The sequence below is a fragment of the Rosa rugosa genome, chromosome 2, assembly GCF_958449725.1.
Source record: "Rosa rugosa chromosome 2, drRosRugo1.1, whole genome shotgun sequence".
Taxonomy (NCBI): Eukaryota; Viridiplantae; Streptophyta; class Magnoliopsida; order Rosales; family Rosaceae; genus Rosa; species Rosa rugosa.
The window spans coordinates 42477769-42504706 of NC_084821.1; the positions used below are offsets into that span (position 1 = coordinate 42477769).

The 26938-nt window shown below is 39.4% G+C and overlaps 3 protein-coding genes across 5 annotated transcripts; 1 reads left to right on the plus strand and 2 right to left on the minus strand.

Annotated features, from left to right (window-relative positions):
- The first annotated feature begins 3931 nt into the window (after positions 1-3931).
- On the plus strand, positions 3932-6030 carry LOC133732005 (GDSL esterase/lipase At4g26790-like). The gene is made up of 3 exons (XM_062159460.1): positions 3932-4529; positions 4869-5358; positions 5454-6030. The coding sequence occupies exons 1-3, from the start codon at positions 4164-4166 to the stop codon at positions 5645-5647; spliced, it is 1050 nt and encodes a 349-aa protein (XP_062015444.1). The 5' UTR covers positions 3932-4163; the 3' UTR covers positions 5648-6030.
- Positions 5776-7341, minus strand: LOC133727896 (upstream activation factor subunit UAF30). 2 transcript variants are annotated; one of them, XM_062155310.1, is made up of 3 exons: positions 7202-7341; positions 6579-6800; positions 5776-6205 (listed from the first exon to the last, which is right to left on the minus strand). In XM_062155310.1, the coding sequence occupies exons 2-3, from the start codon at positions 6750-6752 to the stop codon at positions 6077-6079; spliced, it is 303 nt and encodes a 100-aa protein (XP_062011294.1). In that variant the 5' UTR covers positions 6753-6800; positions 7202-7341; the 3' UTR covers positions 5776-6076. The 2 variants fall into 2 exon arrangements, with proteins under 2 accessions (XP_062011294.1, XP_062011293.1); XM_062155309.1 differs by having other exon boundaries at positions 7176-7281.
- A 5384-nt stretch (positions 7342-12725) lies between these two features.
- On the minus strand, positions 12726-18316 carry LOC133734073 (EH domain-containing protein 1). 2 transcript variants are annotated; one of them, XM_062161730.1, is made up of 16 exons: positions 18091-18316; positions 17873-17952; positions 17433-17501; positions 17280-17337; positions 17015-17067; positions 16847-16889; positions 16700-16761; positions 16028-16141; positions 15700-15802; positions 15541-15590; positions 14489-14617; positions 14162-14413; positions 13967-14046; positions 13665-13791; positions 13369-13512; positions 12726-13294 (listed from the first exon to the last, which is right to left on the minus strand). In XM_062161730.1, exons 1-16 carry the CDS (start codon positions 18173-18175, stop codon positions 13109-13111), a joined length of 1635 nt encoding a protein of 544 aa, XP_062017714.1. In that variant the 5' UTR covers positions 18176-18316; the 3' UTR covers positions 12726-13108. The 2 variants fall into 2 exon arrangements, with proteins under 2 accessions (XP_062017714.1, XP_062017713.1); XM_062161729.1 differs by having other exon boundaries at positions 17015-17070; positions 18091-18315.
- Positions 18317-26938: the final 8622 nt, after the last annotated feature.

Below are 26938 nucleotides of genomic sequence, written 5' to 3' on the forward strand. Positions count from 1 at the left end.
CCTAAGATTAGGGTTTCGCTCTTAGCGCCCTCTCTTAGGGGCGTGACTATAATTGGATTCGGGAATAAGCTCTGTTTCTACGGATCTCGAATTATAGTTCTTCACAAGGATGTTGTCATGCTTTTCAGCGACATTCATAGCTCCAACAAGCTCATGAAACCTTGTGATCCGTCCTGCAGTAACATCGATTCAATAGTTCTTAGCAACCATCAATGCAGAGACGGGGAAGGTAGAGAGAGTCTTCTCAATCAACATCGCATTTGTGATCTCTTTACCACAGAATTCCATTAAGGATTTAATGCGAAGTGCTTCCGAGTTGTAGTCAAGAACTGACTTGAAATCACAGAAGCGGAGGCTATGCCATCTCACTTCTAGGTAGGAAGCAGGGAGTCACGGACGTTGCCAAATCTTTCTTCAAGTGAGACCCACAGCCTTCTGGGGTCTTCTTCATTCATACACTCGTACTGGAGCGAATCATCCATATGACGAGTCATTAGGATGGTGGCTTTCGCCTTATTTGCCTCTAAGGCTGCTCTATTTGCTTCCAAAGCTTGAGCTTGCTCAATAGTTAGCACGTCCTGACTAGGCTCGAGAATCATATCCAAGATTCCATCGGCCTTGAGATGCTGGCGGACATCACGAACTCACCTGTGATATCCAGAGCCAGTTGTTCCCAATGGAGCGAAGTCCAGTTTGTTCAAGTTATTCATCCTGAAAGAGAACAAGAAATTAGGGTTAGTTTCGGAGCGAAAAAGGCTACCACGAAAACAATAGAAATTTCTAAGCGTAGTCGCTTCCAAGAAATTTAGGGATTTCTGAACGTAGTCGCTTCCAAGAAATCCGATTCCAAGAGGAATTGGATTAGATCGAAACAATGATGTGTTTGTAGTCGATCATAACATCTCAACAAACTCTAAGTTTGGAAGACTCTACAAGCTCCAAGCTTGGAGTGAGCACGAACCCCCACAGTTCGGCTATTGGTCTCCCCTATGAAGAAGAAAATGAAGGGGGGGGGGGGGGTAAAAGAAGGGAGGTTGCAAGTCCTGGGAAAAGAAGGAAAAAAAACTTCAAAAGCGGGAACCTTTAGAAAAGTTTACCTCTTAGGATTGCAGAGCGAGCTTCAGTCCTAGGCGAACAGACTAGGGAGATGGTAGCATGGTCGCACGGTCGTGGGGTCGCGGTGTCGTGGGCGTCACGGATGTGTCGCTGTGTCGCAGGGTCGCGAGAATGCAGAGCCACGAGAATGCGGGGCCGCGAGGATGCGGATTCGCCAAGAAGCGGAGTCGAGAGGGGAGGCGAGCGTTCGCGGAATAAGCGAGCGTGCGCGAGGGTACTAGTCTGATATCTCGCGGAAGTGTCGCGATGTCGCATGCGTCGCGGGAGTGTCGCGATGTCGCAGGGTGCGGAGTCGTGGGGGTCGCGCGAGGAGGGGAGCGTTAGCAGGAAAAGCAAACGCGCGCGAAGGTAGAAGGCAAGCAGGGCTTGCAGGTGCTGCCGGGGCAGCGAGGCTAACCTGGTAGGGTTAGCGTTGAGTTGTGACGCGGGGACTGCGGGGGCAGTAGTAGCACAGGCGAGGCTAATCCGATTTTAGGCTTATAGCTAGGGTTAGGGCTCGTGCTAATAACGTGTTTTAGGGGATCGATATTTGAGAGAAAATTGCTGTGTATTTTCATTGATAATAGGGGCCTCTTTATATAGAGGATTACAATGCATATAATCCGAATCATACAAGGAAAGGTAATCATACATTGAATAGGAATATCTAGATCCTTCTAATTAACCATATTACCATTAGATCAAGTAACCTAGGGTTTGGGCCAGACACATAATCTGGATTTCCTTAAACAAAAACCTATTTTTTTGCACGAGTAACCCGAAAAGTCCAAAACCAAATCTTCTTGAATATTCCAGCGGCTAGTAACCTCATTACACGTGAGTTACCTATTTTCCAATCACTCTTCTTGATTCTATGCCGCTTCTTTACTTTTATGGTTTTCTGGTTGAGCCGGGCCCATTCTCGTCCTACATCACATTGTTGGCTATTTGATTTCATATTGTGAGTTTGTTTAAGTATAGATTTCATATAAGACTGAAGCTTGGAGGGCCGCATTTTAAACTTCCGCACAAGACCTCCGAAAAGTTTGAGACGGCTCTGGAAACCAGCAAAGCATGTGCTCCATTCTAATATCCCTGAGAAAAAGCTTCTTGAAGTCCAGAAAATTTTAAATTTTGATGGAATAATATCTGTAAAAGAATGTTAAAACATTTTTCATATATACACTTTATCTTTCTGATCTTTTGCATTGAACACGAGGTGGACAACATTGAACCAGAAAGAAGGTCAAATCATCAAAATCTCGGTCCAATGGGTAACCGAGCGATAAGTTTTTTATGCACACAAGTGTGTGAGCTTTTTGGCTGTTTCTTTACATAAGCAGTTTAGCACTTGTTGACTGATGAATGTGTTAAATGATGGGCACAAGTATACTTGATAGAAGCAAAGCTGAAAATAACCAATAAGCTAGAAGAACATGCAGCAATTCCAATATATATTGTGTAAAACAGTCAAACTAAAACTGTGTTGATCGATCATATATAAATTAAATTCAGATGCAAACTTTGTATCGTCCTAGTGAAGCGCACAACGTTCATGTATGCCCACACAATTTTGAGGATGAATTCACATTGTAGTGGAAGACCCGAATATGAGCATTTTGTATAATTTACCCAATGCATTTGAGAAATGAACAATGATGAACATCGGGCCGCCAGCCGGTCGGGTTTTGTTCCTTGGGATTTCAGAGTTTGTTATTAGGAATCCTAAGTTCCTAACAAATATTAATAACTTCCAAACCCCTTTCAAAAACAAATATTAATAACTTGACAATCAAGGAAGAAAATCAAAACTTACCATATACTTAATTACCATGAAGTACTACAACTCCTTGCATCATTAGATCGAAAAATAGGATAATACTTGGAAGTTCGTGAACACTCGGGGACAGTAGAATTTATATATAGGTTGTGTAGATAAAAAAAATTATTGGCCTCCACTAGCTATTACACTTCAAATAACCTCGGCATCATCTTTACCCCATATCAACCCCAAAGTAGCTTGCTGATGGCTTTTCCCAAAAAGCAACCCTCCTAATCTGACCAACCGGATCAGTCTTTTAGGCTTGTATAAAGTCATGGTTACCAATCCAATGTAATTGCAGGTAACCCATATATGATCCCAAAATCTAAAATTTCGGTTTTTCACACGCCTTTAAAAATACCAACAAAATACCGAAGAAATCACTCACTTGTAAGTCATCCATTCTGCTCCTATCTAAAGTGATGCTAGGTTGCTTCACTATCACTCGTAGCAAATTGAGGTGGAAACGAAGAATGCAGGGAATCTAGTAATCATTCCTTCAGCTGAAGTGAGGGTGAAACTTGCATCTGTAACTGTAACACGAGTGGTGGCTGAGGTAAAAGTTGATTGGTAACTGAAAAATCATGTAGAACATTATAGAGTTTACGATGAAAATTGGAATGATCACCTTTAGTTGCAGGCGTTTTAGACCTTCACAAGAAAATCATGTTACTTATCAAAAGGCAAACACTAAAGCACGTCACTGTTCTTACCACTTTCACACCATTCTTACCATGTTAACACGCATTTTCGGACGAAACTATTCCCAGAAGTCAATTTTCTGTTGCATATCTCAAGACTCGACTTGAATCACTCAAGCGAAGGGGATTGGCATATTTTACTTATACAATACACTTTTACCTTCCTTTAGGCATTGCGGGTTGAGAATGAACAAATTAAGAAGAAAAGGTAGGTTCAGCTACTTGACTTTTGTTCTTATTAAGATCACTCTTAATACTCACGATAATCTGGTGCACGTCGGTTCAGCTGGGAATTAGGTAAGTAATAACATGAAAATAAAAGCCTCCATTTTCCTTAACCAACTCTTCCAACATTTACTCACATACAACACATCACGCAAGCTGTATTATACTTGAAGTATAGTCTCATCAGAGTTCATCAACCTCCTCTCCTCTCCACGTACTACATTTTAGACAAATTCTTACCAGCTTTCCAATCACCAAGAGAATACTTCTACTCTAAACCTGCCGTGGTCGAGTTAGATCCCATATAAAATAATCAAAAGATGGCATTTAAAGCAATTTATTGGTTTCTCCTAACCCACTTCCTCCTGCAAATTTCTAGGGCGTATGCAAGAGTTCCGGCAATCATTGTGTTTGGAGACTCTTCGGTTGATGCAGGAAACAATAACCAGGTATCGACAATCCTAAAGAGCGACTTTCCACCCTACGGTCGTGATTTCTATGGTGGACAGCCTACAGGGAGATTTTCCAATGGTAGGATTCCACCAGACTTCATTTCTGAAGCTTTTGGGATCAAGCCATTGATACCTGCATTTTTGGATCCATTTTATAACATTAAGGATTTTGCTACTGGAGTTTGCTTTGCCTCCGCAGGAACTGGTTATGATAATGCCACTTCTGATGTCCTAGTAAGTCACACTATCACTCAATCTAGTATGCATACTCAAGGCAAATGACTTTAGGCCAAATAACATCTCCTTCCTCCTCAAGTATGACGTGGAAGAGTCAGATAGCGGATTCAATACCCGCTGGTGCATGAGCACATCTACAAATTGAAAAGAAGAAAAGAAATGCCTATTTCAGACACGCTATTATTCAGAGATTCAATTATATTTTGACTTCTGATTTTGATCAACTTTGTTAATGCTTTTGTATTTATTCAAATAAAACTACTGTTTAAATACAATAAACTAAAATCAAGAGTATACAGGCTTGTCTTATTTACAGCCATCTAACTGGACTTGCAGTCTGTGATACCTCTTTGGAAGGAATTGGAGTACTACAAAGAATACCAGCAGGACCTCAGAATCTATCTAGGAAATGATGAAGCAAACGAGATTCTGGGAGAAGCACTTTACTTAATGAGTATAGGAACTAATGATTTCCTAGAAAACTACTATCTATTATCAAACAGATCATCGGAGTATTCCACAGAGGAGTACCAGAATTTTCTAGCAAAAATTGCTGGAAATTTCATCACAGAGCTCTTCCAGCTTGGAGCTCGAAAGATATCTCTAGGCGGCCTTCCTCCAATGGGTTGTCTGCCATTGGAGAGAACTAGAAATCTTCTTTTGGGGAGTGATTGTGTTGAGACGTACAATGATGCGGCTAGGAGTTTCAATAACAAGTTGGAGGAATTAGTTGACAGACTGAACGGGGAACTAGTTGGAATCCAGCTTGTGCTTGCAAACCCATACTATATTCTCTCGGATATCATACAAAACCCTGAATCCTTTGGTGAGTTTTTTTCATGTTTTCGCTTTAACTCTAATTGTAATGTCACTTACAGTGTGCTAACGCTAAATAAAATGTGATAAATTTCCTGTTTACAGGATTTGAAGAAGCAGCAACAGCCTGTTGTGGTACAGGATTGTTTGAGATGGGTTACATGTGTACAAAGATAAACCCATTTACGTGTTCAGATGCAAATCAATATGTATTTTGGGATGCCTTCCACCCCACAGAGAGAACAAATGGTATTGTTGCAGATCATGTATTTAAAACTTGTCTAGCTCAATTTCTATGAGACATCCAAGTATATTATGTAGTGCCTTGCAATTATCACCATTTAACCTAAACATAATTCATTTTTCCCAATCTGAATTTGTCAACATTTTGAGGAGTGAGACAGTATGCAACAACACACAGAAGGAGAAGAGCAAAAACAGGCATGGAGTTTTATTCATTTAGCAGACGAACTGGCGATTTGAACAAAATACATTACCTTTTGAAATTACCAGGATGATCCTACACAATCATATTAAATAGCAACTGAAAGGGTTGGATTTTTAAATGAAACATAAATTACAGCTGTTGACTTAGACTCCCAAGTACTCATAAACTAGTTTCTTACAATCTTAAGTACCTAGAAATAGTATAAATACTTCTCATGAAAAAAAAAAGCAAGAAGATTAACGTGAGGGGAAAAGAAGCACCTTAACTTGGATTGCAGAAGTTATTTAACCTCTTTGGGGAAATGGAGCTTGATCAATGCAGGAAGCTCAGCTAACTCAACTTGAGGCTTGCCCAACAAAATACTCTTCAACTTCTCATCACAGTTGACCACATTCTTGTTGTTTGGATCCTATGCAAGCACACCAAGACTTCTGGTCAGTATTAGAAAAAGGTCTACATTGCACAAGTATTGAAATTGAGTTGCAGAGTTAGAATCTGACCAAGTATATGAAGGCAAGGTAAAAGCAAATATATTGTCTCACATTTCATTTGAAAAGTTCACAAGAAATATGCCAACAATAAGTCCAAACTGATACGAAAGATTAAACAGTAAGAAACTGCTTCCTACAAGGCTACAATCAAATAATCGCAAACATCAACCGCTCTATAAAAAAAACAACACAGAAAGGATGATACATCACAAATCTCTGTTTCATACGATAAATCTAATTGCATTCCGATTCTAGAACACAGAGGTTACTTAGCAGAAATTAAAGGAGAACCTGGAGATTGTTGTCCTTGATGTACGACCAGACACGCACGAAACATCCAAGACGGGAAATCTGAGACTGACCCACAAACTCTCTCAGTGTTGAAGGAAGATTCACCAGGTCAATCAAGTTGGCTAGTTTCTTTGGATTATCCGTCACGGCTTTCTTAATCCCTTGTGGCAACATTGTTAACTTCTCGCTCTAGTACTTCCTGAAACTCAAACACCACTGTCCCTGCACAGTAAAGACACAAGGTAAAGCTTATTACAGCAGCTAAAGCTTTCACAATACTCATGTTCCCACCACTTCAGGTATTCGAAAACTGTATAATTTGCCCATAAAAATTATGAACATCAGGTAAATTTCCCATCAAAATTTCAATAGCAGCTAAGTGCAAGTCTTTGAATCGATAATTCCATTCTAAAACCCCAAACAGAGCTTAAGGGGAATTTAATCGAACACCTGGTGTGCAATAAACACCCACACCCACTTCCACAAAGACAAACATTTCAAGAGAAAAAAAAATAGTGAATCGATCTCAAAATTCATATTGAAAAAGAAAACGATTCCAGAGTTGAGAGTAACAATCATGTTGCCAAGAGTTCATACAGATGAAATTGGGCGGTAAAATTTACCAAAGAGCGTTGACGCGTGGTCTTTGTGGTGTGTTTAAATTGAGCTCCGGGGATTGTACCTTCGAGCTGACCTTAATACGCAAAAGCCCATAAAGTATAAGCCTGAAAAAGGGAAGGGTCGACCCGAAATTGATATTAACACAGCCTAAGAAAAAGCCATCTCGGTTAGTTTGTCTTTTCTTGTTTGGGCTTTTTGCCTCCATTGTATCCAAAAAAAAAAAAATTTACATTGAAAATGTATTATGGATAACTTGTATAATGTAAATAAATTTAAAAAGTGAAATTATATATGAATATATAATATATATACACACACAAACATATGATCAAAAAAAAAAAAATTGTATGCACCCACTCGGTTACTTAATGCACACACCTTACATTTTTTTGTCTCATTTTTTATTCAAACTACCATTTAGGGGTGGGCATTTGAACACGAACCCGTCTCATCCCATCCCGAGCAATATAGGACTGGATCATTAATTTTCTTTAGTGATCGGGATGGTCTCGCGCTGTCCAGAATACTTCGAGATTAGATTGGGATTGTAATTTCAATCTCGAGCTTATCCCGTCCCATCCCGAAATAATTATATTTATAATTTAAATTAAATTTTTAATATGTGTCAATTTTTGATAGGTTGTTTGTGATAATTTTTAATATTTATATTTGCCAATTACTCAATTTTCTTGACTTATTTGAACTTCTTTCAAGTTTTGTAAGAGCAACTTTAGCAATGCTAACCATTTTTGAGTTAAATTTTAACCAAAGTAGCTAAAAAGTTATTTTGGCTAGCCACTTTAGAAATACGTCTGTATCTCTCTATTTTAGCTAGTTTTGAATTTATATTATTTTTTAAGTGAAGATTAAACAGTTTAAATGTATTTATAAATTACATAAAATAAATCAAAAGGAATGTATTAATTTATAGAAAGCTTCATCTCGCTCTCTATATTTAGGAACGAGATAGCTAAAAGTTATAATAAAGAGCCATTTAGGAGTCTGGTGCAGCTGCTAAAATATATCAAAAGCCAAACATGCTCTCCAAAATAGCTAAGGAGCCAGAATAGAGAGTTTGCTAAAGATGCTCTAAAGTCATAAGGTTTGGTTTGATGGTTTTTGTATGGATACTGCTCATATATGTTGATGTTTAATTATTTTGAACTTTGAATGATCATTATGATTTGATGCTAAGTTGAATTATACATATTATATTTAGAAAATTTAAAAATGGGCTGATCCCTAATGATCCCAAACGAACCCGAAACCAAAAAGGGATGGGACGGGACGGGATCAATTTAAAAAAAAAAAAACAATCCCATCGCGTCCCGTCTTGTTGATAGAATTGGGTTTGGGTTTGGGATCATGGTCATCCCTGCTCATCTCGTCTCGTGCCCACCCCTACTACCATCTATGTCCATCCTCATTAAATAAATGAGAATAATGGAAAAAAAAATATCTTAAATTTTATTTAATACATAGGAGCCCTTCTAATGAGGACTAGTTGAGGACTTTTTTTTTGTTGTTTTTTTGTTACAAGCGGGACCTAAAAGGCCTAAACAAAAGCAAAGAAAAAGCTAAGAAGAGACAATTCTCCTAGTTCTAGTTACAGTAGCAAGATCATCAAGGAAGGCATGAGTAGCATGAATAGGAGGATCCATAAATGTGATGAGGCCAGGCTCATGATCAATGCTGCATCTAGCCAAAGAATCCGCGGTCATATTACATTCACGAAAGATGTGCATGAGATGGACATTCTGCATAGTGGCCATAAAGTTGCTGCATCCAGCGAGCAGAGATCCAAGAGGATGAGTAGGAAAATTTTGCTGTTGCACTAACTGGACAAGAACAGCAGAGTCAGATTCAATTTCCAGCATATGGATGTGCAGATTTGATGCTAACTTCAGACAATAAAAGAGACCCCAAGCTTTAGCCTCCAGAATCTCACCAACCCCTAAGTAAATTTGGAAGCCAATCACCCAATTCCCAGTGTGGTCTCTGATGACTCCACCAGCCCCAATTTTACCATGCAGAATTTCGAGTGCCATCAACATTTAGTTGAGGACTTTCTAATCAACAATTTCGGATACCCATTTTTTTATTACATTACGGCAAATCTCGTATATTTAACACATAGGAGACCTATAAAATTTATTTAATACATAGGAACCCTTCTAATACAATCTCGTATTCTCGTTTTTGTTTCTAAAAATCGTTTTTATAAAATCACCTTCAAAAAAATTTACCAAACATGCCCTTATATTTGTATTTGGAAAAATTTCAGCTTACTACCCTGTGGTTTGCACTCAACATCATGTTAGTCTCTGCTCTTTCAATTTGATCAGCAACACCCCCATGCTTTCAATTTCAATCAGCCGTGCCCAAATTTTTCCGAGACATCCAAATCAGACGTTAAGTGGTGAGCTAGCAGCGACAAAGTCAGCGAGTGGGCCCACATAAAGGGGTAAACTCGACATTTCACTTAATTTCCACCCAAACTCAAAAAAAAAAACAAAACAAAACAAAAAAACCCAAATTTATCTTGGCTCCTCCACGACAAGCCCTGCCCTGCATCTATCTTCGACCCAGACCGAACTGCAGCTCGGACCTCCGACCCAGATCTGTTGAGCTCGGATCGTCGCCTCGTCGTGTGGTTGTTCCACCTCTTCAATCTCGCCGAACTTCTTCGCCGCGGGCGCCGGCTCAGCTTGCACACTGCGTTGCACGCCCGGATTTGAAAAAGATTTCTAATCTATTAGAGCTCTTTCTAGTGCACTTCTCAATATCCTTTCTGCCTCCAGAAGAGTCAACTCTTTCAACTTGGTGAGACGTTCCAAAGCCTTATTTGTCAATTGTCGTTGATTTGGGTTAGCAAAGATTGTGTCTTTAATTTCTCTACGGTTCATTCGCCGACTCCGACTCCGATGAAGATGACGGAACCGAGAAACTCAGGTTCGAGCGACTCCGACTTCCACTTGGATCATTTTGTTTCTGGTTTTTTCATGGCGGTAATTGCTTGATTTGGGTAATTGTTATTGGGTTATTTTTGTTGGTCGTGAATTGCTATTGAGTTCAAGGATTTCTCTCGATGTGTGTCCTTCAATCGAAAGGAAATTGAACACTTTTATTCTCTGTGCTGTTCATTTGGATTTGGGTTGCTTGAATTTTGTGAGATATAGCCATCTTCTACACCTAAAATGGGTTCTTTACCGTATACCTCAATTCAAATTTTTGAAACTCAATTTGTTCCTGGTTGGTTCATGAGAATTGCTTGGTGTATATGCCTCTAACAGTACTTGAAATCTGGGTATTTCTTTCATAAGAAAGTTATAGGTCTTGTTTCAGAACTCATCAATTGGAGAAGATGGGAAGAAGTCTACTATTAGGCAATTCGCTTGGTGTACATGCCTCTCACAGTACTTGAAATCTGGGTATGCTTCATTTGAACACCTCCACTTTTTACCATATGTTCTTCTGCACCTTCTTGGCTCTGAGTCTTTCTGCCAAAGCCCATATATATCATAGCAATCCCACCCATTTCTCTCTATCTCTTCTTGTTCCAATTATGTTGCATAATTGATCTAATAATAGCTTTTTTGTTTGGTCTGAGATGATTAGCAAGCTTAAATTTATAGTTGTTAATTGTAATTTTTTTTATTTGGTTTGAGTGGAAAACTGGAAATTTCCTGATGTTATGAATTTGGGTGGAAATTAAGTGGAATGTCGAGTTTACCCCTTTCTGTGGGCCCACTCGCTGACTTTGTCCTACCAGCTCACCACTTAACATCTGATTTGGATGTCTCGGAAAAATTTGGGCACGGCTGATTGAAATTGAAAGCATGGGGGTGTTGCTGATCAAATTGAAAGAGCAGGGATTAACATGATGTTGAGTGCAAACCACAGGGTAGTAAACTGAAAATTTTCCTTTGTATTTTGATATATGAAGCATTTTTTTCTTACTTTAGTTTTGTGGGTTCTTCTTTATGTTATTTTTTAAAAAATTATTTATCAATGAGAAGGGGCATAGATGAAATGGTGGTTCTAGTTGGACCTCCAAATTTGCTATCTAGACCTCCCATACTTAGTACACCTCTAATTTACTTTTTAGAATACTTGAAAAGCTAAGTAGACCTTCTTATTTTTACCAAAATGCCCTTGAACATGAGATACAACAATCTGTTATTCTACTTTTTATCTCTATCTTCAACCACGAGAAGAAAAATGAATCAAAATCACATGACATTGCTCTCTTATGAGTAGGTCTCTCCTCCACCAAAATTAATCAGATTGTTGGTTCTCGATATTGATATGTTGTTGGAACCCCTTTGAATTTGTTAAAAGAATTATTTCAAGGGTATTGGGTTGGAAGATCGAGTAATAACTATATTATAATATCAAATTAATTTAGTTTAAGAAAATTTCAAATCAGATTGTTTTGAATTTACCTTTGTAATAAATGATAGGCCATGTATAGAAATTATTATTTTTACTTAATTGTTTTAAGTAAATTATAAAACTATATAGGCAATATAAGGAAATATCGGGAAATTTTTTTTAAAATTGAATGTTATATTTGGTTGGAGGAGGTAAGAAGAGTATTTATTTATTTACTTAATTTTTCATTTTTCTCTCTTTGTCTTTATTTGTATTTTCATATAAGTTGACAAAGTCAATTAATAACTGAAAAAAAATTGGAGGTCCAAATATCAAATTTGGAGGTCTAACTAGAACCACCCTAGATGAAAATTTGATGAAAAAATAAAACAAACAAAAAATATAAGGAGTGTGCACTAAGTAATTAAGGGGGTGTATATAAATTTTCTCATTGAAAAAGTGTGTTAAGAAAAAGGGCTAAATACAAATTACTACCCTGTGGTTTAGGTCCAAAATCAATTCAGTCCCTGAACTTCCAATTTCATCAAAAACACCCCTGCACTTTCAATTTTGATCTAATAGGTCTAATTTGTTAGTTTTCCGACAATTGAGTTATTTAACTTGTTAATGTGGCTCATATAAGGCCTATGTTTTATGATGTGGTGTCGAGGTGGTCTGCATAGTCAATTTAGGAGTGAGTCCTACTATTAAAAATAAATAGTTTTTCAACAAATAATCCAACTATAACTTGAACCCATAACAGAATATTAACGAATTGGACCTATTAGATCAAAATTGAAAGTGCAGGGGTGTTTTTGATGAAATTAGAAGTCCAGGGACTGAATTGATTTTGGACCTAAACCACAGGGTACTAACTAGTATTTAGCCCTAAGAAAAATAAATAACTTTCCTTGATCTTTGCCATCACCTCTGAATCGTTTAACTATTTGATTCTGATCGATGTCTCAATAACAGTAAAGAAGGGCAATTGAAACGATTACCTAGGTTATCGATGTCCCATTTTTTTAGAAAGCTAACGTATATACTATCGATTACCTAGTAAAGAAGGGCAATTGAAATGAGATTTAGTGAAGAAGCTAAAGAAATCTACAACCGGTACTTCCAATTGAATTAAACACTTGCTAGGGCACGGATGCTTAACTAATTATAATCCACAAGGGTTTGTAATAATTGTAGGAAACAACAATGTTTTGTGTTACATTGCCTTCGTTACATCATAATTGTTTGTGAGGAATGAATACATTGTAACAAAATAACAACTCCCACCTTTCTCAGCCCTCCGTCCCTTGAGTGTTCCCCCGAAAACAAAAATTGGCATTACAAAATAAAGAGCCTATGAATATTCTACAATGACATCGATCTAAACTCGGGAAAAGACTACAGTAAGGGCTGAAGGCCTGAATCATATTCAATTACAGCAGTAACCAAGACGCTCAAGAAGAGCAATCCTCCTTTCAACATGTACGCTTCAAAGCAGCTTTAGTTCAAGAAACTTCTAAGAATTCCAACACCCATTAGTCGTATGGATTTCTGAAATTCTTCAAAAGCTCTGGGATATCATAACCCAGCATGTCGTCAACTGCTTTTATCATACTAGGCTTCAATTTCTCAAAATTGTCAAAGCTGTAACCACTTAAGGCCTCCCTGAATTGCTCAACATTCGGAAAATCCCCTGGAGGTAGATGAAATTCCCTTTGAACCTGTATGGCATGTAAAGTGTGAAAACATACATATGGTACTGAATGGAGGTACAGAAGGAGGTAATGAATATTACCTTTTTAAACTCATCTTCCAAATTATCTGTAAGTTTCTTTTGAGTCTTGGCTTTCCCAATCAAAGCAGGCATCTCTTTTCTCAAATGGCTAATAATGTAAGCATGTATCTTGGCAGCTCTGGCACGCTTAACAAATTCATTGATCTGTGAAAATAAATGACATAATCACTCCAATAGGGATCTTGCAGAAATATTCAATAGCTAAAGAAATAATTAAAATGCAAATCAATAGTTCATTAACCTGAGTTCAACATGGTGAAGAAACTACGTTGATAAAATAAAGGCTACAAACTCACCCGGCGATCACAAGACTTCTTAGGAATATCCTTCAAGTCAGAAAGAAGATCCTCTTGTTCTCTCTCAAAGAGTTCTTTCCCTACTGGACCAGAAGCAGCCTCATTTACAGGTTTGTCATTGAATGATCTGCAAAACAGAAATTAGCTTCCTTAGAAGAATGAATCAAGTGCTATGGGACACTTGATGTGAATTAGAGAAATACTATCAAGATATTATGCACAAACGACTCTTAACATTACTAAGACTCGATCAACTGAGTTCACAAAAAATTCAATTGAATACATATTGATGGATAGGCTACCCAATATAAACTCGCATGACCTCAGGAGTATTCAGAACCTTTCCGAGGGACCACATCAATGCTCCATAAACCCTCATTAACTGCATAAGAAGAATAACAAGATCCATTGCAACATCAAATGACCTAGTCAATACCCTCAATAGATGTGTATTATGTAGAATACTGACGAGGCAACCATGTCTGGTATATGCTTACTTGTTGGGTATCGATTTGATCTGCCTTATTGAGTACAACGCGGATCTTATCGTCATGACCACGCAAAGATGAAATCACACGCTTGAACTCATCACTCACATCAAGTTTGTGAGGATCAAACAAAAGTAGAATGAGGTCACACTTTGAAGCGAACCATGAAGTTACTCCAGTAAAATCATAGGCTCGTTGGGTTCGTTGCTTCTCTCCAGATAAAACGCCAGGAGTATCTACAAATGTGATGTGCTCCAACAACTATGGATACAAAAGAGTAAGTTTCGGTGTTTCAATGGAAACTTATTCCATAGTGATTATGGAAAGATAACTTACAGAATGTGGCATTTGGGAACACTCAAACTTTGACAAGAATGATGTTCCAAAAGATGTGAGACCACTAAATGGCATGTCAGCTTGCACCGCAATAGTATTCCCAGGAACACTTCTTTCATCAGGTCCAGACTACAGGGAATTAAAATCATCAAGCAAACAATATCAATTTGAGAAAGAAAAACAGAATTGAAAAGCATATTGCAATAATAATTCAGAACAAAAATTAATTAGTTTGGAGAGATTTTGGGGGATACATTGAGCAAAATGAAAACCTCAAATTTGTATGCGAGGTGCGAAAGCAGATGGGTGTGCTGAAAAGTCATTTTGCATGCAATAAACCCGTTTGATATTTACTACAGAAAAGGAACCAGTATAAAAAGTAAAGGAGAGAAACATACTGCTAAGATTATTCCTGTTGCCATGATAACCAACAGGAATAATAGAGATGATTGTGAAACAGACCCACTAAAACTACAGATAACAAGAGTAATCTTGACAAAATAGTTTATAGAATAGTAAACCAAGGAAAAAAAAACTGGAGCCAACCCAAACTGCCCTCCATGTTTTAGAAAAGCATCGGTACAATGATTTGATCAAACATTAAAACCTAATCAATTGGGTCCAAGTCTACGACTATATATTCAAAGCCAGAGATTTCTTGACAAATGTATCACCAATAAATTCAAAACCTGAGAAGAAAGACTGCATTTCAAATAAGACATGAAATTCTAGTACAAGGTAAATCCCAACAACCAAACTTTACAATTTTACTCTGATAAGGATAGGTATTTGTAACAAAACAGACGAAGCATATTAAAAGCAGAAATTAACCCATCACCAGTACACCAAAAACTTTATAACAACTGAAAGAAATATTGGAATTGTAATCATAGTTTAGTTTCTAAAATTGCTACCGACTCTGAATAGAGCTCAAGTGTTTGATAACTTTTAAACATGCAGGAAACCATATAGAACAGATAAAAGTAATATTCTATTGCTGTGTAATATAAGACTACTAGGAACAGAACAAAAGGAGATAAATTTGAGATTACCATAACAACAACAAATCTATCTGTTGTAGGCTCAGGACCAATGTGAGCTCCTGTCAAAGGTGACATGCAATAAGATATGCAAAAAGATCAAAATCTGTTCTGCGCAAGACACAAACACAAAAAACTATGCAAACACGCACTTGAACACAAACTACTTGCCTGGATAACTAGTTTTAAGCAAATGTTTAATAAATGTTGTTTTCCCAGTGGAGTATTGACCCAAAAGCATAACCATGGGTTTGGCATCAAAATCACTGTTTGTCTGCAAAATCAACAAAGAAACATTAATTGATCATTATGGTATATACAGTAACCTACAATCAATGGTATGACCTAAATGTTACTACAAATATGGGTACCAAAAAAACTTAATTAAGATTCAAGAGTGACTAAGTATTTAATCTCAAGAAAGAACAGAAAGCAAAGCAGGTATTATTTTTTTTTTTCAAAAAAAAAAAAAACTGATATAAGAATATTGCTCACTCACCAGTAATGGAGATACAAAATCATTAAACCGGTAAGTAACTTCTAATGGCTTCAGCTTCTGGATATATAATCTCTTCAACCCATCAACAATTGATGTTACAGCAGAGAGCGGAACCTATGAAAATGCCAAAGAATTGACAAGTGGTTATTGTCAATCCATATATGATATCAGCAAACTAAATTATAGTAACAATACTACAGAATTGCAATCCATGAGCACAAGAAAGTTTAGCCTCAACTCTGCCACCAAAAGAGTACTCCCCAAACATGTTCGGCTAGTTTAAAATGGTGAAATTATTAGCAGCATTCTTTTATGTCAACTAATATCAAGCATAAGTAAAAACACTCTTGAAACTGAACTATATAAGCTTCTCCTCTCCTTTTCTTTTCCACTAGGCACGACAGGCTCCTGCAGCAGTCGTGCTACAAAGTGTAATTGATCCAAAGCAGTTGCATTTTCCATTGAAAATGTTATGGTCAAAACCTAGGTCTTTTGGAAAATCTTCAAGATTTGGAGAGACTAGCATACCAAGTAATAGATACAAGGTCAACAACACGTATTATGAAAACTTAAATTCAATTTATTAACTAAGAAAATTTGAATAAAGCAAAGGACAATAGAAAGAATATTAGGTGGTGTCAAAAGTCTTTCTTTCCGAGAAACTACTAATACCTTTTTTGCTGATTTTGAAGAAAACCAAAGTGCTGAAGGTGATTGTTGCACCACAGGAGTACCTGCATCACTGGTTATTAGTAAATGCATATTCAACACCGAAAAGTACAAATACAAGTCTCACTTATAGGTTGAGAGGGTCCTCACCGTTTACTTCGTTCTCATTTGTCTTGTTCGAACGCTTTTTTTTCTGAATGAAGTATTTAAGTAGAGAAATCAATTAAATGAAGTATTTAAGTAGAAGAGATCAATTTAATATAGAAAAAAAAAGAAGCATAAAGCAGGATACAATAAATAAGATTGTAGCATATATACCGCTAATAACACATCCAACCCCTCCATGACAGGAGGTTTCAAGTTCTCCAAGTCTGCTGAAAAAGGTAAACATTACAAAATTCAAATTACTTGGCCATACCAAGAAAATAATACAACACATCCATAGCACACGTATAAGCATCCACTACAATTTGTAAGGGAAAAAGAAAAACATACACTACAGGTTGTCAGCTTAAACAAGTGGTTATACTTATACCACTCCAAAGCATACATCACAAAACAAAACAAAACTAAAGCAACCCACCATTGCTGGTCAATAAATCATTTGTAATCTCATGTCCAGCTTGTGCAAGAGAAACTAGCTACAAATGAAACAAGTAACAATACGTCAGATTCTTAAACATCAAACTATAGGATGTTGCAGTCCATTGAATTAGACTAACACTAATAAAAATACCTGCATGGCAGTAATGAACTCAGTGAAACCAAGAAAACCCTGCCTCTTTGAATCGGTAATCGCCCACACCTTAGTAAAAGGAAACCAAATAAGAAAACAGAAGCCTCTAGAACAGAAAATGAGATTGATCTTTGAAACCAAATAGGGGTCTTTGCCTCCTTAGTAAATATTAAAATCTGTGGTAGAGATCAATCTTAAGCTTGAATCTAGTATGCACAACTCGAAGCCAACTTCAATTGCTCTTATTTCGCGTCAAAACGTAACAAGAAGTTGCATTCCTCAAAGGAACAAAATTGAGGATCTTTAACTCAACTAACACTAATCTATATATTCCAAACAAATCCATCAAAACACAAACAGTACTAAATTACTCAAGAAACTGAAAAACTAACTGCTCGGTAAAAATCAATTCACATAAACTTGACGCAATCGAAGCTAACCTGCTTGAGATCTTGCCGAGACAGATTGGACATGCCGAAGAACTTAATAGCATCACTCCCCGTAATGCGGCCATCATTATCTGAACAAGTGAAAACCAAATCCACAGATTTTTTTTTTTATTTCTACACTCGCTCAATTTCTCAAGAACAAGAACGATCTTCAAGCTTAAAGGAAAAAAAAAAATGGAAGAGAATATGTGAGCAGTGATGCACTGTACCTGAATCTGCTAACTGAAACCACTCCCGGTAGATTTTCTGGTGCTCTTTGGAGCAAGAACTGATCGGAACTGAGGAAATTTCCATGAAAATCAAAGAGTTTCGGATTTTCTGGATTTGAATTCAAATTTTTTGAAGAGAAACAGAACACTTTTTGGGAGGGTTGGGTTTTGTTTTGTTTATCTCCTCCACCGGGTGTTTTGGGTCCGTGATCCTTTTTACCCCGACTCGAAGCAAGTACGTAGACGCGTACGTCGTCGTTTTGTTGGTGTTGGAATGACGCAATTTACTTACTTTATTGGGGTCTTTGGGGAGTCAAGGTCGAGTACGACGACGTATGATGTAACTCCAAGAGGCACGCGGAATAAATGGAGAGAGACGGCGAGTGGATGTCGATGAGATAACGTCAAATCAATAAAGAAAACATGTGAGCTCACCGGAAAAAGATGGGAGACCCTTAAGGTGACTTGCATCGATGGTCATGGGCAGGTCGGCCTGAGATTGAGACTGAGACTGAGACGAAGAATTAAATTGTGGTCTCATTGATTAGGACAAAATTAGATAAATATAATTTATTTATTTTTATGGTCAATGTCATGTGGAATTTGGTATTTGATATTTCATTGCTCGGTAAAAATAAGTTTATATATGACAAACTTAGTTTAACCAACAAGATTAGACAATTGCAATTGTTGCAGTAAATATTAAATTCAGTTTACTCCCTCGAACTTTAGGGTTAAAATCAGTTTGGTCCATGACTTTTTTTTTTTTAATCACGATGATTTCTATACTCTCAAATTGTTTAAGGAAATCTCTTTTATGCGTTTGGCCCAAACTCTAGGTTACTTGACCTAGTGGTAATAGGGTTAAATTAGAAGGATCTAGATTACTATTCAATGTACGATTACTTTCCTTGTATGATTGAGATTCTATGCATTGTAATCCTCTATATAAAGAGGCCCCTATTATCAATGAGTACACACAGCAAATTCCTCTCAATTTCAGTTTCTCTACAACACGTTATCAGCACAAATCCCTAACCCTGAAACAAATAGCCAAACCCTGATTCAAGAAGCCAAAAACCTTGAATCCGAATACAAAACCTTGAAGCCTTTTCTGCCTCCACCTCACACATTGAAGAACTCGATCCCAGGAGTCCAGAACCGGCGGCCCCACCCCAAGAACCGGCCGGAAACCCACCGAACCGGCCACCGGAAGCTCCATACAACTAGCAGCAAATATTCCACTGGTTCACCATCTTCCGGACCTTCAATTTCCACCAAATTTTGGTAACAGAAGCCTCTTGATCTGAAGTTTCAGGAACCGGAAGAAAAGGTCCAGAAATCGGCCTAAAAATACGTGAACCGGCAACCTAAGCAGCTGCACCTTGAACCGGCAGAAAAGAAAGAAGAAGAAAAGAAAAGAAAAAAAAGGGGAAAGGAAAAGAAGCCCAGAAGCCCAGAAGCCCAAGCCCAAGGCAGAGGCCCACTGACACGTCAGCATAAGGACCCACAGCCACGTCAGCACTGACACGTCAGTAGAGGACCCACAGCCACGTCAACACAGGGACCACTGCCACTTCAGCATCAGTCCACGTCAGCCTTCCGGTCAACGACTTTTCCGGCCACTTTTCGGCTACTTTTACGGCCACTTTTCCGACCACTTTTTCCGGCCACTTTTTCCGGCGACATATTTCGAGGTATTTTTTATTAAACGTTCCCTTTTTTTAGAGTTTTTTAATTCAATTTCTCTTCTTTTTCGGGGACTTGCAACCTCCCTTCTTGTACCCCCTTTTCTTCATCATAGGGGAGACCAAATTAAGCCGAACTGTGGGGGTTCGTGCTCGCTCCAAGCTTAGAGCTTGTTGAGATCTCCAAACTTAGAGTTTGTAGAGAATTTATGATCGACCACTTACGTCATTGTTTCGATCTAATCCAATACCTCTTGGAATTTAATTTCTTGGAAGCGACTACGCTCGGAAATTCCTAATTTCTTGGAAGTGATTACGCTCAGAAATTTTATATGTTTTCGTGGTAGCCTATTTCACTCCGAAACAAACCCTAATTTCTTGTTCTCTTTCAGGATGAGTAACCTGAACAAATTGGACTTTGCTCCATTGGGAACAACTGGCTCTAGATATCACAGGTGGGTTCGTGATGTCCGCCAGCATCTCAAGGCCGATCGAATCCTGGATATGATTCTCGAGCCTAGCCAGGACGTGTTAACTGTTGAGCAAGCTCAAGCTTTGGAAGCAAATAGAGCAGCCTTAGAGGCAAATAAGGCGAAAGCCATCATCCTAATGACTCGTCATATGGATGATTCGCTCAAGTACGAGTGTATGAAGAAGAAGACCCCAGAAGGCTGTGGGTCTCACTCGAAGAAAGATTTGACAACGTCCGTGACTCCCTGCTTCCTGACCTAGAAGTGAGATGGCATAGCCTCCGCTTCTGTGATTTCAAGTCAGTTCTTGACTACAACTCGGAAGCACTTCGCGTTAAATCCTTAATGGAATTTTGTGGTAAAGAGATCACAGATGCGATGTATATTGAGAAGACTCTCTCTACCTTCCCCGTCTCTGCATTGATGGTTGCTAAGAACTATCGAATCGATGTTACTGCAGGACGGATCACAAGGTTTCATGAGCTCATTGGAGCTATGAATATCGCTGAAAAGCATGACAACGTCCTTGTGAAGAACTATAATTCGAGATCCGTGAAAATAGAGCATATTCCGGAGTCCAATTATAGTCGTGCCCCTAAGAGAAGACGCCAAGAGCGAAACCCTAATTTTAGGGATAATTCTGGACGTTCTGGTCCATATAATCGCTCTACTTGGGAAGGTAACCGCCAATATAGGCAAACACGGAACCGAAGAGGTCAACGTGGAAAGAGAGAGGGAGGCAACGCCTCTGGCCATGTTGGTGGCTCCACCAACACTAAGAGCCATCTAAATGACGCTTTCAAAGCACCTCAATCAATGGAGTTCGAGCAAAGAGATGTATGTTCTCGATGTGGAGTGTTTGATCATTGGGCACGCATTTGTAGAGCTCGTGAAGAACTTGTCACCGCCTACAAAGCATATTGTGAAGCAAGAGAAGCTCACTATGTGGAACAAGAATATCAAGAAGATGATCTAGAGTGAAGGGTTGAAGACTACAAATCTGGCTGGGATCAATAGATCGCCAATTCTGTTTAAGTCTTTATTTTTCTAAGAGATGTAATAGGCAATTGCCATATACTTTGTAGTAAATGCCAATGGTTTAGTCTTTCTTCAAAGTAGGCTCACCCAAAGTAAGTGTGATGTCTAGGAAGGTTATGAGATTAGTGGTACTTAAGCGAGCCTTGCTCCACCGACATCTCTCTACTCACCTGGTCACATTTATTTTGGAATTACCGAAAGATGTTAGACGACTACCATTGTTTTGCATTAGCTAGCATTTGGATTAGATTCTCCTAATAGTTAAGAGACAATGATGTACTCTGTTGGCTTATGAATAAAATTTCGAGTTCTTTTCATTATGACTCCATTTTGATTATGAGCATATGACTTCGTGACTACGATGGCTGGGCCATCAGTATTAATTCAAGGACATGGAATAGCCCAAGTTCCACTTGCCAAATGACACCTTGATTAATGTCACAGAAACTCTCTACGCTCCTAGGGCAACTCGCACCTATGGATAGCCAACGGATTCCATGCGAAAATGCATGTAGAGAACGGTAATGAGTTCCTTTGTAATACCTCTAATGATTGCGAACAAAGGCACATCTTAGAGAAGTTTATGTGTCTCTCTAGTGGACTCTATGTCACTATTCGAGCTATTAAATCCAATGAAGTTATGAGAGAATATCTCTTGGATTTAGACACATATTGGCTTTGTCACGACAGGATAGGTCATCCTGGTCGTGATATGATGCTCCGTATACTAAAAACTTCACACGGACATCCATTCTTCAGAGTGAGAAGAAGCAAGAATCGAAAATTGATTCCTGGACTTAGCAAGACCGCAACAATTGCAGCATCTGGCGCTGCAACCGTCTTGGGGCGCCATAGGGCTGCCCAAGTCCCATGTGATGACGCCATCAATGGCACCAACCATGAGCATGACGCCATGGTTGTTCCTCCCAATGGCCATACATACTAATTCCCATGGCTCCAACGCCATGTTGGGAGATGTAGTCACACACTTTGCTTCAAATAGCGTTCAAATAGCGTTTCAGACGCTCAGGCCTAACCAAAATTCTCATTGGTTGCTTCTTAAGCCTCTCGCTCGTTTTACAAAGCCCGTTCCTTAGGGAAATTAGGACTGAGACCATCCTATGCAAAGGATATGAAAATACTCATTATGTTCTTACATAGAATCCGTAGGGATTCTCTGGACTGATTCAACCAACTTGCGGACGTTTAAATATCTCATGATGTTGGTTGACACGCAAACACGCTGGTCACGTGTTGTGCCATTGTCCACTTGTAAATGCTGCTTCTCCTAGCAAATATCATATGACAACGGGCTCACTCCCCGGATCATCCTAATTCCGTCAATTGGACTTGACGATGCTAGAGAGTTTACATCGAAGTCGAAGACTTTCGATGGTTATTGTATTGGGACTGATGTTGGATATCATATTCCCATGAACACACCCAAACGGTCTCGCGGAAACGACTACGATCGTAGTCCGAACATTGGTAATGCGCACCAATCTCCTCATATCCGCTTGGGGTGATGTAATATCACATGCAGCTATGCTAATTTGTCTACGACCCACAGCCACTCAACCTACCTCTGCGTTACAGCTAGTGACTGGGTACAAGTATCGTACTTACGCATATTTGAGTGTGCCTTTATGTGCCGATTGCGCCGCCACAGCGTTCTATGATGGGTCCTTACAGACGAATGGGCAACTCAGTTGGATTTGAGACTCCAACAATCGTCCGCCACTTCATGCCCTTGCTAAGCGATCTCCTTACGACTAGATTTGCGAATGTCACTTTGATGAGACAGTATTCCCGTCGTTAGGGGGAGATAAGAACACGAATGTTCAACAGGAACGACAGGAATTATCGTAGTCTGTCCCCACTATGTCTCATATCGATCCCTACTAAAGTGACGAGATCACACAAATATGCTGCAAACATGCCTGCAAGGATGGACGTCCCTACGAGAGGACGTAGCGCCACCCTACACAGAGGTAGGCATGGTGCCAACACCATAGAGAGTGGCACTCTGGCGTTACAGGCCATGGCCCCAGCTAGGATGCATGGGAGGCCCGTGGGTTTCGAAGGATACTTTGGCACATTGCAATCCTTTGATCATCGACACTCAAAATCGGTCTCATGAGTATCTTCCGGTTATGGTTATAGTTGGGGGACGCCTCAACGTTAGAACCCATTCCTGAGAATATAGAGCTCTATGAAACTTACACTAGTGTACATGAGATGTGGGATAGAAACTCCATCATAATTGATGATGTAGTTGCGCATTTCGTTGTGCATGAGTTTGTTGAGTCAGATGATATCGAACCACACTTCGTTGATGAATGAATGCCAACGTAGAGAGATTTGGCCTAAATGGAAAGATGCGATCCAGGTTAAGAAGGATTCTCTAACGAAGAGGAAAGTTTTTTGAGCCAGTAATGCCAACACCTCCTGACATAAAACCTATTGACTAATAGGTCTTCGTTAGAAAGCGTGATGAGAAAAAGAGATGGCAATCTCGCCTTATGGCGCAAGGCTTCTCACAAAACGCCCTGGAATCGACTGCGATGAGACATACTCTCTCGTAATGGATGTCACTACACTCCACTACCTTGTCAGTTTGGTAGTTTCCAAATAACTGATCATGCAGCTTACAAATGTGGTCACTACGTATCTCTATGGGGATCTAGATACGGAATATACATGAAGGTTCATGGTGAACTTCAGTTACCCAAGTCAAGTAGCTCTAGACCACGGAGCGCGTTTACAATAAGGTTGAAACGCTCACTAAAGTGACTACTTGATTGGGAAGGGATATGCCCACGCGTTTCCATAACAAGTTTCGGATTCTATCGCGGTTCATGTTGGACATGATCTTCATTAGAAGCCCTTAAAGAGTTAAGGGAAACCGCTGAACACTTGAAATCCGATTTTGAGATGAAGGATTATGGGAGAACACGATTATGTCTCGGTTTGGAACTTGAGCATCGTGTCGATAGATGCTTAGGCATTTTGACAAGATCAAGCCTTCAAGCACCCCCATGATCGTCCGTAGTCTTGATCCTGAAAATGATCCTCTTCGTTCGAAGGATGATGACGAAGAGGCGCTAGGGGCAGAAATGCCCTAGTTAAGTACAATAGGCGCATTATTGTACTTAGCTCAATGCACAAGACCGGACATCTCATTTGCCATGAACTTGTTAGCTAAGGTATAGCTGTGCGCCAACGCGATGCTATTGGATTGGTGTAAAAGATTTCTTTCGGACTTGAGATGTACGATTGATATGGGCATGCTTTATCCCTACAGAGAGATGATGGATTCGGACCCATCACACACCAGGAACGCCGCCAACACTGGCCTGCGTCCCCTCTCCCCATCCCAAAACGAAGTGAGCATTTTGGAAGGTTTTGCTGATGCTGGGTATCTCTCTGACCCACACAAAGGTCATTCCCAAACTGGTTAAGTGTTCACCATGGGTAAAGACTGCGATATCTTGGAGGTCTACAGAATAGACCCTAGTCGCTATATCTTCGGACCATGCATAGACTATTGCTCTTCACGAAGAGACTCGTGAATGTATATGGATTGGATCCATAATTACGCATGTTCGAATAATTGTGGTTTGAAGTCTACCATAGATGAGCCTACGAGCATTTAGGATAATGCAGCTTGTTTTGAACAAATGAAGCAAGGCTACATCAAAGCGACAACACCAAGCTTAATCAGCAACAACAGACTCTCCTCAAGATCAAAATGAACTAGGTTCGATCTGAGGACAGTGTGGCAGACTTGCTCACTAAGTCATTGCCTAAATTCCACTTTCGAGAAATATGTTGGTAGCATCGTTTGCGGAAATTATCCGAACTCCCATGACCGTAGTCATCAGAGGGAGATGCAGACATCAGGGGGAGATGTCTACATGTATGGTCTCGAAACGTGAAGGGTGTGTTGTGCTCTTTTTCCCCTTCGACCGAGGTTATTTTTGTCCCACTGGGTTTTTGTTACTCGGCAAGGTTTTTAACGAGGCAACGAGAGAAGCACCGCGTTTGGGCAACACAAGGGCGAGTGTTTAAGGAAATCTCTTTTATGTGTTTGGCCAAACTCTAGGTTACTTGACCTACTGGTAATAGGGTTAAATTAGAAGGATCTAGATTCCTATTCAATGTACGATTACTTTCCTTGTATGATTGAGATTCTATGCATTGTAATCCTCTATATAAAGAGGCCCCTATTATCAATGAGTACACACAGCAAATTCCTCTCAATTTCAGTTTCTCTACAACACAAATGACATTATCCGAGTCCAAAATTTGAATATGGGTCCAAAAATGACGTCACTTGCTGAGTTGGAGCCGACATGGAGGCCCACTTTTCGGCTTTTGACCTCCAAAAAGAGTAAATTCCCAAAATAACCTAACATATCTCTCCTTCTCTCTTTCTCGATGTGCTGACCTGGATTTTCGTTATTTAATTTTAGTAATTAATAATGGACCAGTTGTACGAATTATTATTATTATGCTTTATTCGTATGTCGTATGTGAAGTGGAATTGTTTCGGACAATTAATTATTCGAAAAGTGTGGATTTAGGGGGGGTTCAAGGTTGACTTTTGATACGTTGAGATTCTACGAAAACTTCCTTCACGAGAGTTGTAGAGCGCGTCGATACGAGTTCGTGGAAATGCGGAACGCGGAAATCGGAGTTCATATGAGAATGTTATGAGCGATTGAAGTTTGGGAAAATTCTATAAATAGGAGTTTCCGTTTTTGAAAAGTTACTATTTTCATTTTGGCAAGCTTCCATTTTCAGAAACATAAAAAACTCTCCGTTCTCTCTCTTCAGCGCGCGACCGGACCCGGATCCAGGCTATCCGACCCGGCTTTTTCTCCGATCTCCGGCGACCTCTACCAGTGCAGCAAGCCCAGACCGACTCGCCTCCACCGTGCGCTCCTCCCTGTGACGTCCTCTATCGACGATTCTCACCTTGTGCAGCGCTGGAAGGCAGTATCTTTTGAGTGCAGTCGGACCCAATCGGAATTCGTAGCTCCGGCGACGTCGTGGCTTCAAGCTTTCTGTTTTGAGTTCGTAGGAGCCTCCTCAAGCGATCCATGGTGTTAGTTTTGATCAATTCACGTTGGAAATCGGATAAACTCACGGTGAACAGTTCACGGCGGCTTGTGGCGGCGATCTAGGCCGAGTTGGCTTGAACCCCAGGTATTAAAGTTGTTCTATTTGGTGTTCTTGACATTTTGGACGATTGGATTAATCTAGTTTTGAGTTTTGGCCGGTGGTGGTTGAGGTGGTTGTGCCACCGACTGTGGTGGCGTTTTGGAGGCTTTCCAGCCATGTAATGGATAGTTTCTGGTTTTATATATCATCTACTCGTCAATACGAGCGTTTCGATATATAATACGTAATTTTTGGAGATCATATGAATATGTTGTGATTTTTACGGTTTCGAACCGTTCGATGATTCGATCCGTGAGGATTTAAGCGTTCGATCGACTTGTGGTTTTGACATATCGATCGTAGAAGTATTCCGAAGACATTGGGTGGTCTCGGATGTGGTTTCGCCTCGATTGGAGTCACTTTTGGGGATTTTAGTTCAAAACGGGGGTTTCGAACTTAAATCGTTTGTGATTCATTACTAAGTTG